Source organism: Rhinopithecus roxellana, chromosome 2 (genome assembly GCF_007565055.1).
Source record: "Rhinopithecus roxellana isolate Shanxi Qingling chromosome 2, ASM756505v1, whole genome shotgun sequence".
Taxonomy (NCBI): domain Eukaryota; kingdom Metazoa; phylum Chordata; class Mammalia; order Primates; family Cercopithecidae; genus Rhinopithecus; species Rhinopithecus roxellana.
Window position 1 is genome coordinate 185,494,683 of NC_044550.1, and position 14,533 is coordinate 185,509,215.

The 14,533-nt window shown below is 36.1% G+C and overlaps 1 protein-coding gene across 1 annotated transcript in view; it reads left to right on the plus strand.

Moving 5' to 3' along the window:
* The window catches only part of SULT1B1 (sulfotransferase family 1B member 1), a 37,406-nt gene extending 24,075 nt beyond the window's left edge, over positions 1-13,331 (plus strand). The window contains exons 5-8 of the mRNA XM_010371444.2: positions 6,041-6,167; positions 6,802-6,896; positions 9,619-9,799; positions 13,112-13,331. Of these exons, the coding sequence (XP_010369746.2) occupies positions 6,041-6,167; positions 6,802-6,896; positions 9,619-9,799; positions 13,112-13,233 (525 nt within the window). The 3' untranslated portion in view covers positions 13,234-13,331. The remainder of the gene's footprint in view (positions 1-6,040; positions 6,168-6,801; positions 6,897-9,618; positions 9,800-13,111) is intronic.
* The last annotated feature ends 1,202 nt before the right edge of the window (positions 13,332-14,533 follow it).

Sequence of the window (14,533 nt, forward strand, 5' to 3'; positions counted from 1 at the left end):
ATCAAAGAGACTGGCAACATTTTGCCTTTGCCCTAGAGATCAGTGGAACTTTGAAATTTCTAAGTTGCAAAGCATTCAACAGAAAGCACCGCATAAAAGTTTGAAAAATTTGCAGCCTGAAGGTGCAGTAGAAAAGAAAAACCCATTTTCTGGGGAGAAATTCAAGCCAGCTGGCTGAAGAAATTTGCGTAACTAAAAGGAAGCCAAATGCTAATCACCTAGATAATGTGGTAAAGGTCTCCAAGGCATGTCAGAGACCTTTGCAGCAGCCCCTCCAATCGTAGGCCCAGAGGCCTAGGAAGAAAAAATGGTTTCACAGGCCAGACCCGGGCCTCCCTGCTATGTGCTGCCTAGGAACTTAGTGACCTATGTCCCAGACCTTCCAACTGTGGCTAAAAGGGGCCAATGTACAGCTTGTGCTATGGATTCTGAGGGTGCAAGCCCCAAGCTTTGGCAGCTTCCACATGGTGTTGAGCTTGTGGATGCACAGAAGTCAAGAACTGAGGTTTGGGAACCTCTGCCTAGATTTCAAAGCGTATGTGGAAATACCTGGATGTCCAGGCAGAGGTGTGCTTCATGGGTGGAGCTCTCATGGAGAACCCCTGGTAGGGCAGTGCAGAAGGGAAATGTGGGATTGAAGCCCCCATACAGAGTCCCTACTCGGGCATCACCTAGTGGAGCTGTGAAAAGAGGGCCACCATCCCCCAGACCCCAGAACAGTGGATCCAACGAGAGTTGCACTGTGCACTTGGAAAAGCTCTACACACTTAACACCAGCTGTGAAAACAGCCAGGAGAGGGGCTGTACCTTGCAAAGCCATAGGAGTGGAGCTGGCCAAGGTTGTGGGAGCCTACCTCTTACGTCAGTGTAATCTGGATGTGAGAAATGGAATTAAAGGAGATCATTTTGGAACTTTAAGGTTTAATGACTGCCCCACTGGATTTCGTCTTGAATGGAGCCTCTAGCCCCTTTTTTTCCCGACCATTTTTTCCCATTTGGAATGGGTGCCTATACCCAATGCTTGTACCCCCATTGTATCTGGTAAGTAATAACTGACTTTCAATTTTACATGCTCATAGGCAGAAGAGACTTGCCTTATTTCAGATGAGACTTTGGACTTGGACTTTTAGGTTAATGCCAGATTAAGACTTTGGGGGACTATTAGAAAAGCATAATTATGTTTTGAAATGTGAGGACATGAGATATGGGAGGGACCGGGGCAGGATGATATTGTTTGGCTCTGTGTTCCTACCCCAAATCTAATGTTGAATTGTAATAATCCCCATGTGTCATGGGAGGGAACATGTGGAGGTAATTGGATCATGAGAGCAGTTTCCCCCATGATGTTCTCATGATAGTGAGTGAGTTCTCACAAGACCTGATGGTTTTTTAAGTGTCTTGTGTTTCCCCTGCTTGGACTCACTCCATCCTGTCACCCTGTGAAGAAGGTGCCTGCTTCTCTTTTGCTTCCTCAATGATTGTAAGTTTCCTGAGGCTTCTCCAGCAATGCAGAACTGTGAGTCAATTATACCTTTTTCCCCTTTTTTTTTTTTTTTTTTTTTTTTTTTTTTTTTTTTTTTTTGAGGCAGAGTCTCACTCTGTCGCCCAGGCTGGAGTGCAGTGGCCGGATCTCAGCTCACTGCAAGCTCCCCCTCCCAGGTTTATACCATTCTCCTGCCTCAGCCTCCCGAGTAGCTGGGACTACAGGCGCCCGCCACCTCGCCCGGCTAGTTTTTTGTATTTTTAGTAGAGACGGGGTTTCACCGTGTTAGCCAGGATGGTCTTGATCTCCTGACCTTGTGATCCGCCCATCTCGGCCTCCCAAAGTGCTGGGATTACAGGCTTGAGCCACCGTGCCCGGCCCTTTTTCCTTTATAAATTATCTAGTCTCACACAGTTCTTTACAGCAGAGTGAGAACTTGTTAATACAATCCCCATTAATGGTGGAACACATAAAGGAAATGTGTTGTGTATACACCATGGAATACTACACAGCTATAAAGAAAAGGAAATCATGTATTCTGCAGCAACATGGATGGCAGCTGGAGGCCATTATCCTAAGCAAATTAATTTAGGAGCAGAAAACCAAATACCGTATGTTCTCACTTACACATGGAAGGTAAACCTTGAGTATACTTGGGCACAAAGATGGGAGCAATAGAAACCAGGGCATAATTGAGGATGAAGGGTGGTAGGAGGGCACAAGTCAAAAAACTGCCTTTCATGTAATATGCTTACTACCTGCGTGATGAAATCATTTGTACACAAAACCCCAGTGACACACAAATAAGCAACAAATCTGCACATGTACCCACTGGACCTAAAAGTTAAAAATAATAAATAAATAAATAAATAAATAAATACATACATAAATAGATAAATAAATAAATACATTATTGGCATTTTAGGACTTATGTCTACCTCGTTATCTGTTTATTCTTTCTGCATCTCATTTCTTTTTTTTTCTTCCTTTCCTTTGTTATACCTAAACATTTTGGAAATAATTTTTACTTATTTCTAGTATTTTTGAATATATTTTTGCATAGTTTTCTTAGTGAGTGCTTTAGGTATTGCCATAAATATACATAACTCATCACAGTCTAATGGTGTCAACATTTTCTCACTTTAAGTGAAATGTAGATATCTTACTTCCATTTAGGCCCCTTTACTCTCTCCATATTTTCAACATAATGGTCCCGAGTGATCCTGTACATAAACTGAACACCGCATCAGATAATGTAACTTTTGCCTCAACTGTAAAATATGACTTAAAAAATTCATTGGGTGAGTGATTAGCTATTACATTTACTTCTATTTTTACCCATTCTCTTTTTCTTTTTCCTTTCTAAAGTTTTCATCTTTCTAGTGTCATTTTCTTTCTGTTTGAAGAACTTCCCTTAACTATTCCATAAGATAGGTCTGCTAGCAATTGATTCTCTTAGTTTTCCTTTTTCTGAGAATGTCTTTTTCCCCTTCTTGACTGAGAACAGTTTTACTGGATATAGGATTAGGAATTGACAATATATTACTTGCTGCACTTGAAAAACTATTGTACTATTTCCTTTTGGCCTTCATGGTTTTAGATGAGAAACTTGTTTTCATTTGAATTGGTGATCTTTATTATGCAATGTGCTGTATATCTGGCTTTTTTCTAAGAGTTTTATTCATCTTTAATTTTTAGAAGTATTTTTATAATGTTTCTTGACATCTTTTTTTTTTTTTTCCCTTTTTGGAGTTCACACGACTTCTTAGATATATTGATTTATTTATTTCAACACTTACAGGACGTTTTTGGTCACCAACTCTCCAAATACTGTTTCAGTTCCTTACTCTTCCACCTATAATTGTGTAACTCTAAATACACAAATGTTAGGCCTCTTGTTATTGTCCCACAGATTCCTAAGGTTCTCTTTATTGTCTTTATTCTATTTTCTCTGTATTGTTAACATTGAGTAAATTCTATCGATACGCCTTTATGTTCGCTGATTCTGTCCTCTAACATTGCCATTACACTATTCTAGTGATTTATTTATTTATTTCAGTTATTATATATTGCAGATCTATACTTTCCACATATTTAAATTTACAAATGTAACTCAAATTTCTTTTCTATTTTTTCAGTTGTTTTCCTTTTTATTTTTTTCAATTTTTAACTTTTGTGGGTACACTGTAAGCATATATATTTGTGTGAATAGGAGCCTCATAACTCAGACTGGTACCTTATCCTACTGTGGTTGAGCTGGTATCCAAGATGTAAGACAAAGTCCTCTTTGCTCTTCCCTCTCCTCTGCTCAAGTGGAAAGAAGGGATCTCTTTTGAATCCACCAACTATGCAGCCTGGAGTTTGGGGAAGGGTGGTACAAGCATTCCCTTAGTCTTGTATGTCGCAGTATGTCTTGTAACCTTCGAGTCCACTGGCTCTGAGGCCATCTCAGCACTAGAACATGCCTAGAAGCATGCGGTCTAGACTGTCTTTCAAGTTTATTTCCAGGTGCAGAGCACTTTAGCCTATGTAGTGAGGCTTGCTGAAACTCATATTTCTACCACTGGGATGTGTGATTCCCTCTAGATAGGATTGGTCTATATGCTTCCTTCATGGAAGGCTGCCAGCTGAGTTCAATCTGGTTTTGCTTTCCACTGTGACAGGGCAGCACTGAGTTCAATGCAATGTCTCATAATTACTGTGCTCTCCCTCTCCCAAGTGCACAGATTCTCACCATGCCACACAGCTGCTACTCAGGGTTGGGGGAGGCGTGTCAATGGCAATCCTAAGACTGTCTTTCCTGTCATCTTTGATGGCTGTTTTAGTGAAATGAAGTTAAAACTAGGTACTGTGAGTGCTCACCTGATTTTTGTTTCTTATGAAAGTACTTTCTCTGTATAGGTAGTTGGCAAATTTGATATTCCTTTTGAGGTGTGGGGGATGATTGGGAGAGCCTTCTATTCAGCCGTCTTGGTCCACCCTCCAAGACAATTTGTAATGGAATGTTGAAGCTCTTTTATGACAGCTCCTTTAAATCTTTGTCAGACAATTTAACATTTGATTCATCTCAGTTTTGTTTTTCTTGCTTATTTGATTTCTGGGGCTGCTGGACATACTGTACTATCCCTGCTGATGCCACATAAAAGGGGTACAAGGTACTTTCCTGGACTTCCTGCTCTTGTTGGCTGACTATTTGAAAGTAGGAGAGAAGCCTTGGGGCCTGGGAAAAACAAGGCTTCTCTGATGTTATCACTGTGAATGGGTGGGACTGCCCATGAAATCCCATTTGTATCACAGGAGTTTGATTGGCCCAGTGCTTCATTGCCACTACTGGCAGTGAGTTAGTTCACTACAGGGACCCGGAGTGTGGAGCAGAGTTTGGGATTCTCCACTATGTCTCTGTTGGGCTCCCTCTTTCCTAATCCTTTGACCAGGGAGAGCAGGTTTTTCTAGATTTTGTTTGTTTTTTTGTTCCAGGTCACAGTCCTTTTTGCTGCCCAGTCCAAGAGTATACAGGAGATAAAAAGGACACCTAGGAGGAACTCACCACATTGGCATTACTCAGCTCTTTATCCAGTATGCCTTTAGAGTTCTTGTATCATTGTATGTTGAATAATTTCCAGGGCTTTAGTGATATTAAGAATAGAGAAGGCCGGGTGCGGTGGCTCACGCCTGTAATCCCAGCACTTTGGGAGGCCGAGGCGGGCGGATCACTATCTCAGATCATTGAGACCTTCCTGGCTAACACGGTGAAACCCCGTCTCTACTAAAAATACAAAAAATCAGCCGGGGGTCGTGGCAGGCGCCTGTAGTTCCGGAGGCTGAAGCAGGAGAATGGCCTGAACCAGCGAGGCGGAGTTTGCAACAATGAGCCGAGAGATCACGCCACTGCACTCAAGCCTGGGTGACAGAGTGAGGCTCCGTCTCAAAAAAAAAAAAAAAAAAAAAAAAAAAAAAAAAAAAAAAAACAAGAAATAAAAAAACAGTAGAGAAGTAGCGAGGCAGAAAATAGTGAGTCTATACCTTCTAGTTTCTGAACTGGATGCCCCCAAACTTATTTTAATGTCTTTTACTATCTTTACCTTCTTTTCCTTTGTATATATTTTTATCAGCACCTAATATTTTTCTGGGTATTTAACTGGTAGAAGTGAAAAGTGAAAACTTTTATTTTTTTCCTCACTATTTTGTTATTTTCAATTTGCTGGTATTCTCTCTATTCACAGTGTCATTTTCTTGATAATGTGTGTTCTAGAACCTTGCAGTTCTTCCAGAAGACGCAGTGGTCTATTTGTGCTTCACCGTGTCAAGTGACCAGAAACTGAAGTCTTTGTTTCAAAACCTCTGTAGCTCAATGTTTCTAATCTCAAAAATTCATTGCTGTACTGCAAATCACTTGAATTGATTCTGTATTTTAGCTGCTAATAGAAGGGCTTTCCGGACCCACAATTTCCAGTTGAAAAAGTACTCTGCTATTTTACATGCTTATAGGTTAATATTTTCCTAAATAAAATGTCTTTTATTTTATTTTTTTCTCCTACCCCCCGCCCCCCACTGCAGATGATTTATCTGGCTCGTAATGCCAAGGATGTTTCAGTCTCATATTACCATTTCGACTTAATGAATAATTTACAACCTTTTCCTGGTACCTGGGAAGAATATCTGGAGAAATTCATAACTGGAAAAGGTACATGGACTTTATCTCAAAATTGATAAGTATTTTTTATTTTAATAATACTATTAACAATAACTGTTATGACTTCCAAAATATTTATTTTTCCAACCCAGTGAAAAGTATGTTCAAATATTATCTAAAAAATTAAATCTAATGCATCTAATATTTTACCACGACATTCAATTTATAAAACTAGTATTAATCATTGGCATACGAAAGTATTCTATAATCTGTTCTCAGTTACTAGAAATCCATTCTCAGTCCCTACTCGCAATAGACATTGTTTAACTTGCTTAAGCAATTAGTTAGATCTGTTAATGCACATGTTATATATTTATAATACTTAGATAAATAGTTGATATGAGTACTTTGTAAGATAATGGTTTTCTTCTTTATGAGACTAAACATAACTTTTTGGAGGTCAGAGTATTTTTGTCTGAAATGCTTTCTTTGTACTTGACATTAAAAAATATTTGATGTTTATATATCCATAACTAGCTAATTTTACTTTTTAAAATTGGCCTCATATTCTCAGTTCCTTTGGTTACTAAATTCCACAAAATATTTTCACAATTTGATTTACTGTTCGGACAGAAATATTTAATTTGATGAATGTTTATGAAAATAGACTTTTATCTGGTTTTAGTGGCCTATGGTTCCTGGTTTACTCATGTTAAAAACTGGTGGAAGAAAAAGGAAGAACACCCAATACTTTTCTTGTACTATGAAGATATGAAAGAGGTAAAATGATAGATATGGATTCTGGATAATTTCCCTACTGCATCATGGTGTAAAAGGATTGATATTTGCTTTTCAGCTTAGTCTATGGAGTCCAAAATGCTAATTGCTTTGCCTATTCACAATGTGTTTTTACCCAAATCTTGCTATAATTAATGACTTTCTAATTGTGAAATCAATTATTTATTTTTATTTGTGTTATCTCTTAGCCACTGCATTGTAAGTGACCACTCTTTCTTCTGCAATTATTTCCTATATTTACCAGGATATCACACACTTATGGTTATCCTCTAGATATCTACTCATTAATATTTTAAAATTGTTTTTTAAAATTGTTTGCTATATTTGAGTTACCCCTTTCACGTTTACTGTTTTCACAGCTATTTATGTGCTAATCATCCGTTATCTGTGCCTCCATTTTTACTTCTACCTCTATTTTCTAGTCCATGCTTGTATTAAATTTAACACTCAAAATTAAACTTATTTTCTTTCTCTCCAACATGTAATCTTTTTTCTATTTTATTCTCTCTCAACAATAAAAGTTATTCTTATTCTCTGTTTCCTATATTTCACACATTCAATTGGTTCAGATAGTGTATCTACTGTATCTTTCAAAGTATTCCCTCCTTTACTTCCTCATTACCTCACTCGTGTAGAAACTTGTAATCATCTATCTAGTATGAAGTAGTATTAATTAAATACAACTACAAATTTTCATGCCACCATTATGGAACTCTTCTACTTAAATTGGCCAAATACACACAGAGACACACACAACAGGAAAACATGTTGAAATTAATTCCTTTACTTATAAAATCCTGAACATATAAAGTAGAATACTTTCAGATCTACAATGAAAATTACAAAGATTGTCTTCTTTGTAACTACATCCCAGTACTTAATATAGTGCATACCACATAAACAGGGGCTCAAAGTTACTTGCATGGATCATTGATTGCTTCAATAAATAAATGAGTGAGTGGTAATATCCAAAACTTTAATGGCATTAATCCTACTTTGCATAACACAGAAATTTGACTCCATGTGAAATATTCCTTGCTTTAGTTAGTTTTGAGAAACTCCCAGGGGTTTCTTGTATCTTAGCACAAAGAATCCTCTGAGTTTTTATTCACTGGCCAAGTTTTCCTTCTCCATCACAGTTGTCCACATCCCATAAAGAATCTGTGATCTATGTCTTATCATTGTCCCTTTATACAGGGTTTGAGATTATTAATGTTAATTTGCTCACACCATACAGCTGCAAAACCTTGCATGGTTTATGAAACTACTGTAACAAAGTGATACATCTCTTGAGAGCTTGTTTAGCCAGAGATAAGGTATAAATTCTTCATAAGAGAGAAAATTATTCCAGCTCTCTAACAAATATCTGTCTTCATGTTTTGGACAGCAGAGCAGCACTTAAAAGCTCTATGAAAAGAACAATTTTAGCTTCTGGCAATAGTCCCTTTTCTCCATAAGACTAAGAAATACATTTTCTCTGTTTGGCTGTTATTCAAATTCCAAATCAACCATTACACTGTTTCCCACATAATATTTGAGACCATTTCTGTCTTTATTTAGCTAAAATGCTTTATTTAAATAAACGTACTCATTTTGATTTATAGTCTAACCCGGTTACCTTTTTAAGCATATCCATATATTTTCAGTTTCCTTCAAACTTGCAACATACATTGCATTAACAGACAATATTTTTCTTCTGCCATACAATCATTTGTAGATAATGTTATAGAGAAGTTTACTATAACAACAATAATGGAAGAAAATTATAGAATATATATAAATAATAAAATTTGAAAAAAATCCAGTAATTTACAACATGCTTATACGTTTATAAATTCCTAATAAGTGAGGTAAAAGAGTAACAGATCAGGGGAAGATTCAGACCAGAGCCAGGTCTCTTTCACTTCCACTGGTCTGTAGAGTAACACAGAGGTTACCAGCCTTTTTGGCACCAGGAACCGGGTTTGTGGAAGACAATTTTTCCATGAACAGGGTGCAAGGGGGCTGTAGATGGATGGTTTCCAGATGAAACTGTTTCATCAGATCATCGGGCATTAGATTCTCATAAGGAGTGTGCAAACTAGATCCCTCACATAGTCAATTCACAATAGGGTTCATTCTCCTGTGAGAATCTAATGGCACCACTGATCTAACAGGAGGCAGAGCTCAGGCAGTAGTGCTTGTTCCTCCACCACTCACATCTTCCTGTGTGGCCCAGTTCCTAACAGGCCACTGATTGGTACTGCTCTGCGGCCAGTGGGTTGGGGACTCCTGGACTAATATCATCATTCATATTTTAGGATTAGCCAAATTATTCTCCAAATATTTTTGACCCCAAAATGAAAATGTTCTCAATTTGCCTGTCCATCTATGTGTTTTCCTAGCACAACTACTATCTTTTCTTTTGGGCTTATCCCTGCTATCATCACGTCTGCTCTTTTACTCATTCTAACCACTGACACACCTTAAGTTCTGATCTCATTCTTCTGTCAGAGAGGAATGACATAGAAAATAAAACAGATATTCTTGATTTTTAATATTTTATGATTAGTTTATTTAAAACTTGAGAAAAATAAACCCAAGCAAATATGGATTTCCTATACTATTCAGAGTTAACATTTAGAAAAACAGATTATAAATGTTTTGTAAGTATTCACATTGTGTGAGTTACTTGTTTATTGTCTTGGGTTTTATCCGCTAATAGAATCCAAAGGAGGAAATCAAGAAGATCATTAGATTTCTAGAGAAGAACCTGAATGATGAGATCTTGGATAGGATCATCAATCACACCTCATTCGAAGTGATGAAGGACAATCCTTTGGTAAATTATACACATCTACCAACTACAGTGATGGATCATAGCAAATCCCCTTTTATGCGTAAAGGTAAATACTTTGCTGGGTTTAATTTCTCTTTTGTACTTTCTCATGAATTATCATGAGCTAAGGATTAGTTCTGTGATCTCTACTAAGTTGCTTAGCCTGTTTAAGCTTCACAGTAAATACATACAACCAAAAGTTGCTGAGATTCAAAATTATTAAATGAAACAATGCATTTAAATCTATTACTGGGATATCTTGAATATTTGATAAATATTTATTTTCCTATTTACTACTGTGCTAAATGAGAGTGCTTTTGACAATTCTGATGTGAGCAATTCCAAATTTGTCCTTCTTACTCCCTTAAATCTTTAAGATGGCATAGATAAGCTTCCTTCCACTCCTCAGTGAAATACTAATTTCACTTAGTACAGTACCATAGTCTTTAAAGTCCCTATATCACTTAGAAAACCATGGTAATCGCATTAAAATTAATTCATCAAAAGGAGAAACTTTTATTTGACCTTATAAGAAGTTTTAGCCCTCTACAAATACTGTTTAAACTATTAGTAACATAGAGTCCAAATTTAACTTAGAAGAATATGGCATTTACTGTCGAAATACATTACTTCCATTTAAGTAGTCTGTTTATTGTGGCTCATTATACATAATATATGTCAAAAATGTGTTAATAATAACAATACATTTAACAAATTATAAACTTAAATAACTTTGAGAAGTTATTCACCTAATAATGCCACACTCGGTTTTCAATATCCTTGATTGAATTTGGGGGGGGAAGGGTAGAATTTCAATTTATATGCTAGGAAGTAAGCGTAACCTTAGGAATGTATTGTGCATATGAACATATGAAACAAACCCACTGATTTTGAGTAATATGATAGATATTTTTTAAAAGTTGTTTGTTAACTTATTAACGTAGCAAATAGTCCTAGTGTTTTCAAATTATGCTCTTTCTTTTCTAAAAACAATACATTTAACCTGTTAAAAATAACTTACAGAGTATGAAAGCGGGTATATTTTTCATCAAAAATTGTATGCATTATAAGTTTGAGCAAAGAAGACTGATGTATAAATATCTCATCTGTATGCTTATACACAGATGTAAATGTATGTGTATGTACAGTCATCCCTTGTTATTGTGGGGGATTGGTTCCAGGAACTCTGCCTCTGAATATACTAGAACCTGCCTGTATGAAAAATTGGCACTCCAAACATGTGGGTGGGTTTCTCATCATGCAAATATTGTTTTTTTTATTGCTTTTAATTGAAAAAAAAATACTGCATATGAGTGAACCTGGCCAGTGCAAGTCTGTATTGTTCAAGGGTCAATTGTGTACATGTACATATATATTCTTTTTCTTGGTAGAAGAATCAGAAAATAAATCTTTATTAAACATGGCAAATTCTCACTCTGATAGATACCTGAATATAATTTCCCAGAAATTTTATCTCAAATCATATGAAAATTGATGCCATTTCATGACATCTAATTATGGTGTAGACATAAAGAAGACAAGCTCGGTATCTGGATTCTATGGCTTTTCCAACCTCAACAGAAAAAAAGCACGTGCTGTTCTAATATTGAAGACAGTCTTTATATCCCCTCTCTAGGGGGTTAAGAACATACTTTTGTGGTCAGATTGATCTGAGTTTTATCCAGGCTATGCCATTCCCTGAACCTATTACCCTGAATATATTAATTAACCTGCCAAAGCTCTGATTACATCACTGGCAAAATAGACAATATAATAACACCTGTGGCACAAGTTTCTGGGGAGGATTATGGTAAATGATATGCAAGTATTTAGGATATTTTCTTACAATAAATAATGCATACAGAAGTAAAAAGTATTATTAGTCTAAATAGTTTGAGAATTCCTTCTTCCTTCCTTCCTTCTTTCCTTCCTTCCCTGATGTATCCAGTAAACATTTAGAGTACTCATTAATTCATTCATTCATTCATTAATTCATTAATAAGAAAAACTTCTTCATGAATACTTATATACAGCACATATTCTTTAAAAGATTCAAGGGTAAATGATACATATCTTTGACTCAAGAAGCTCACTATGTAGTGCAAGGGGCATGTACATAAATGAATGCTGAAAGAAGTGAAGTATGAACAAATGTGCCAGGTACACTGAATTTTGAAAGATGCCATATTAGATAAATCAATATTATTATTATGAGGGTGGGATAGATTATGTCCAATGTTTATTCATATGTCCTAAATTATAACAAACAGAAAAACCTGGCCTTTGACCAGCATTTATCGTTTTTTTTGTGAAGCAAGCATGTTTGTGTATATTATAAAATTTGTATGCAGATCAGATCACTGGAATGATTTATGTATAACTTTTAGTTGCTTAAATCTGTGTTCTCCTCTGTTTTTAATGACATCCTTATGGATGCATTAGCCCCAATATGTTTATGTTGAACCCTTAGTCAACCCTATGTTGAATTCCAGAGCTATTGACATCTGGTGAACATAGAACAAAATGTAACAACTAGGGAAACAACCATATCTTTAAGAATGTTTTTCTTTTAAAAGACTTGGGAGTTTTATCAAACCACTGTGGATTAATATAACTTGTAATTTAATATGATGTGTTAAAATATTAAGATTTTTTCTCTAAAAATATTGGCAGTACATTAAAAGTTTATTCATTTTCCAAATATGTATTTATAGATATCCAAGTATGAGAGATTAAATTTAAATTTTTATCCTAAAAGATTTTCTTTAAAAAGCATGGTTCCAGGATGTTGTGTATTTGATAGTAATGTTATTATTCCCACCTAAATTACAAATAAAGAACAAGCCTAGTGAATTTAGGAAAAACAACTATCATCTCCATATCATAGCATCCTTGTTTATAAATTCTAGGAAGTGATACTTATCAACTTTTTATTTCGCAGTTTTGTTGTGCTGATGACTAATTTTTTGTCTGGTTTCCAAAAGTTACTTTATGAAATAAAATATGCCCTGACTATTGATCCAAGTGCTCAGTGATAACCTCATGACCCACGGCCAATAGAAACAGTGAAATTATCACTCTCAGGAAACTATAGTAAAGCTCAGGAATTTAAACAAGAAAATTAGTCTTTCTCAGAATGCCTCTTCAAATGTCAAACTCTATTTAGTTATAAGCCACCTTTCCAGATGGAAGAAAATTATTGAATTTTTAAAAGGCTTAAAAATTTAAAGCTTAATACAATTCAAAGGCTGTTTTAATTCATTCAAATAAAATGAAAGTCTTTCTTTAGTCCTTCTAACCTTTTCCTTTGGTATATACTGCTTTTTCTTCTTATGGAAATATTTTATTCTTTCCTATTTTTTTTTTAATTTATCTTTAGGGATGGCTGGTGACTGGAAGAATTACTTCACAGTGGCCCAAAATGAGAAATTTGATGCAATTTATAAGACAGAAATGTCTGAAACTGCACTTCAATTCTGCACAGAGATTTCACATGTCTAAATCACAAATCTGAAGAAATAAGAGATGGTCTGTAGTTGATTGAAACGAGGGCAGTTATGAATTGATTTGGGCAATCAAATGAATTTATGAAGGAGAATAATATGCTTTTAATATGTTGATTCTTTTCAATGTTATTAATCAGATCCCAATTTTGTTCCTTTGATTCTGAGGTTCCAAATTCTCTAAGGCTAAAGTTCATTGTTAACTTTTTGTAACAAAGGAACAGTGTAACCACAGGCTCTTCCTGCCTTTTTCTACACTAGAACTAATAAGAAAGAAGGGATTTATTTTACTTAATCTCCCATATATTATGATTTAGAATTAAGTTCCCCTCCCTAGTGCCATGGTCCAAGAAATGCTGTTTTCATAATGAGACTGTATTTCCTAACTCTGCCCCAATTTCCCTTTGCTGAAAATTTGACCCAGGACACTGTGTTCCACTGCTGTCTACCGAGTTTCAAGTTGTTCTCTGAGTCATAGCTCATCTTCCTGCAGTAACTCTAATTGGATAACATAGTTCATGTCCCCGATCGTGTAGTTCAGATTTTGGAAATGTTTTTTCTATATCATGCCTAATGTCTAAGTCTCCCAAAGGCAAACATCTACAATAGTCTCTGTAGGATTCTTTCCTGGGAACTGGAGCCTTGCTGTGAAATACAAACCTGAGGGCTGTGACCTGCTTCCTATGGGGAGTCCTCTTTTTCCCAACAGACCCGTTTGAACTTCAGAGAAATCACCTACTGCTGTGTTCTGGTCACCATTTGGAAACTTCAGTTACTTAATCTTATGTTTGAATAGATGTGGATACTTTAATAGCACCTTTAATACCCTAGACATAATCATAACCTCTGCAGAATATTTCCCAGTCTGGTGCCCAAGGAGGACTCTCTAGACTGAATTTCCACTCTGCCCTCCTGACCCAATGTTCCTTCTACTTATTATTACGTGCTTATGTCTATTTGCTTGGCCTCTGATCTATGGGTTTTTTTTTTTGACATTTTTTCATCAACTCCAACTTTGCATTAGAAGTAGTTGTTTATATATCCATTTGCAACAAAGTATTTTTCCTGAGATCAGATCACAAGTGCCACGTTATATGCCTAGCCATGGTTCTCAAGCTGAAGGTAGAGTACCCTGGGCCCTTACTTGTTCTGAAATGGGTGGGGATGGTGGTTCAGACACATTGCTAGACTTTCTGAGTCACAACTGAGGTAGCTATGGCTTATGGCATTTTGACTTCACAGGTGAATCTCTGCTGTCAGCCAGAAATAGCTAAAATAGCTCCTTAAGCTGTAATGTT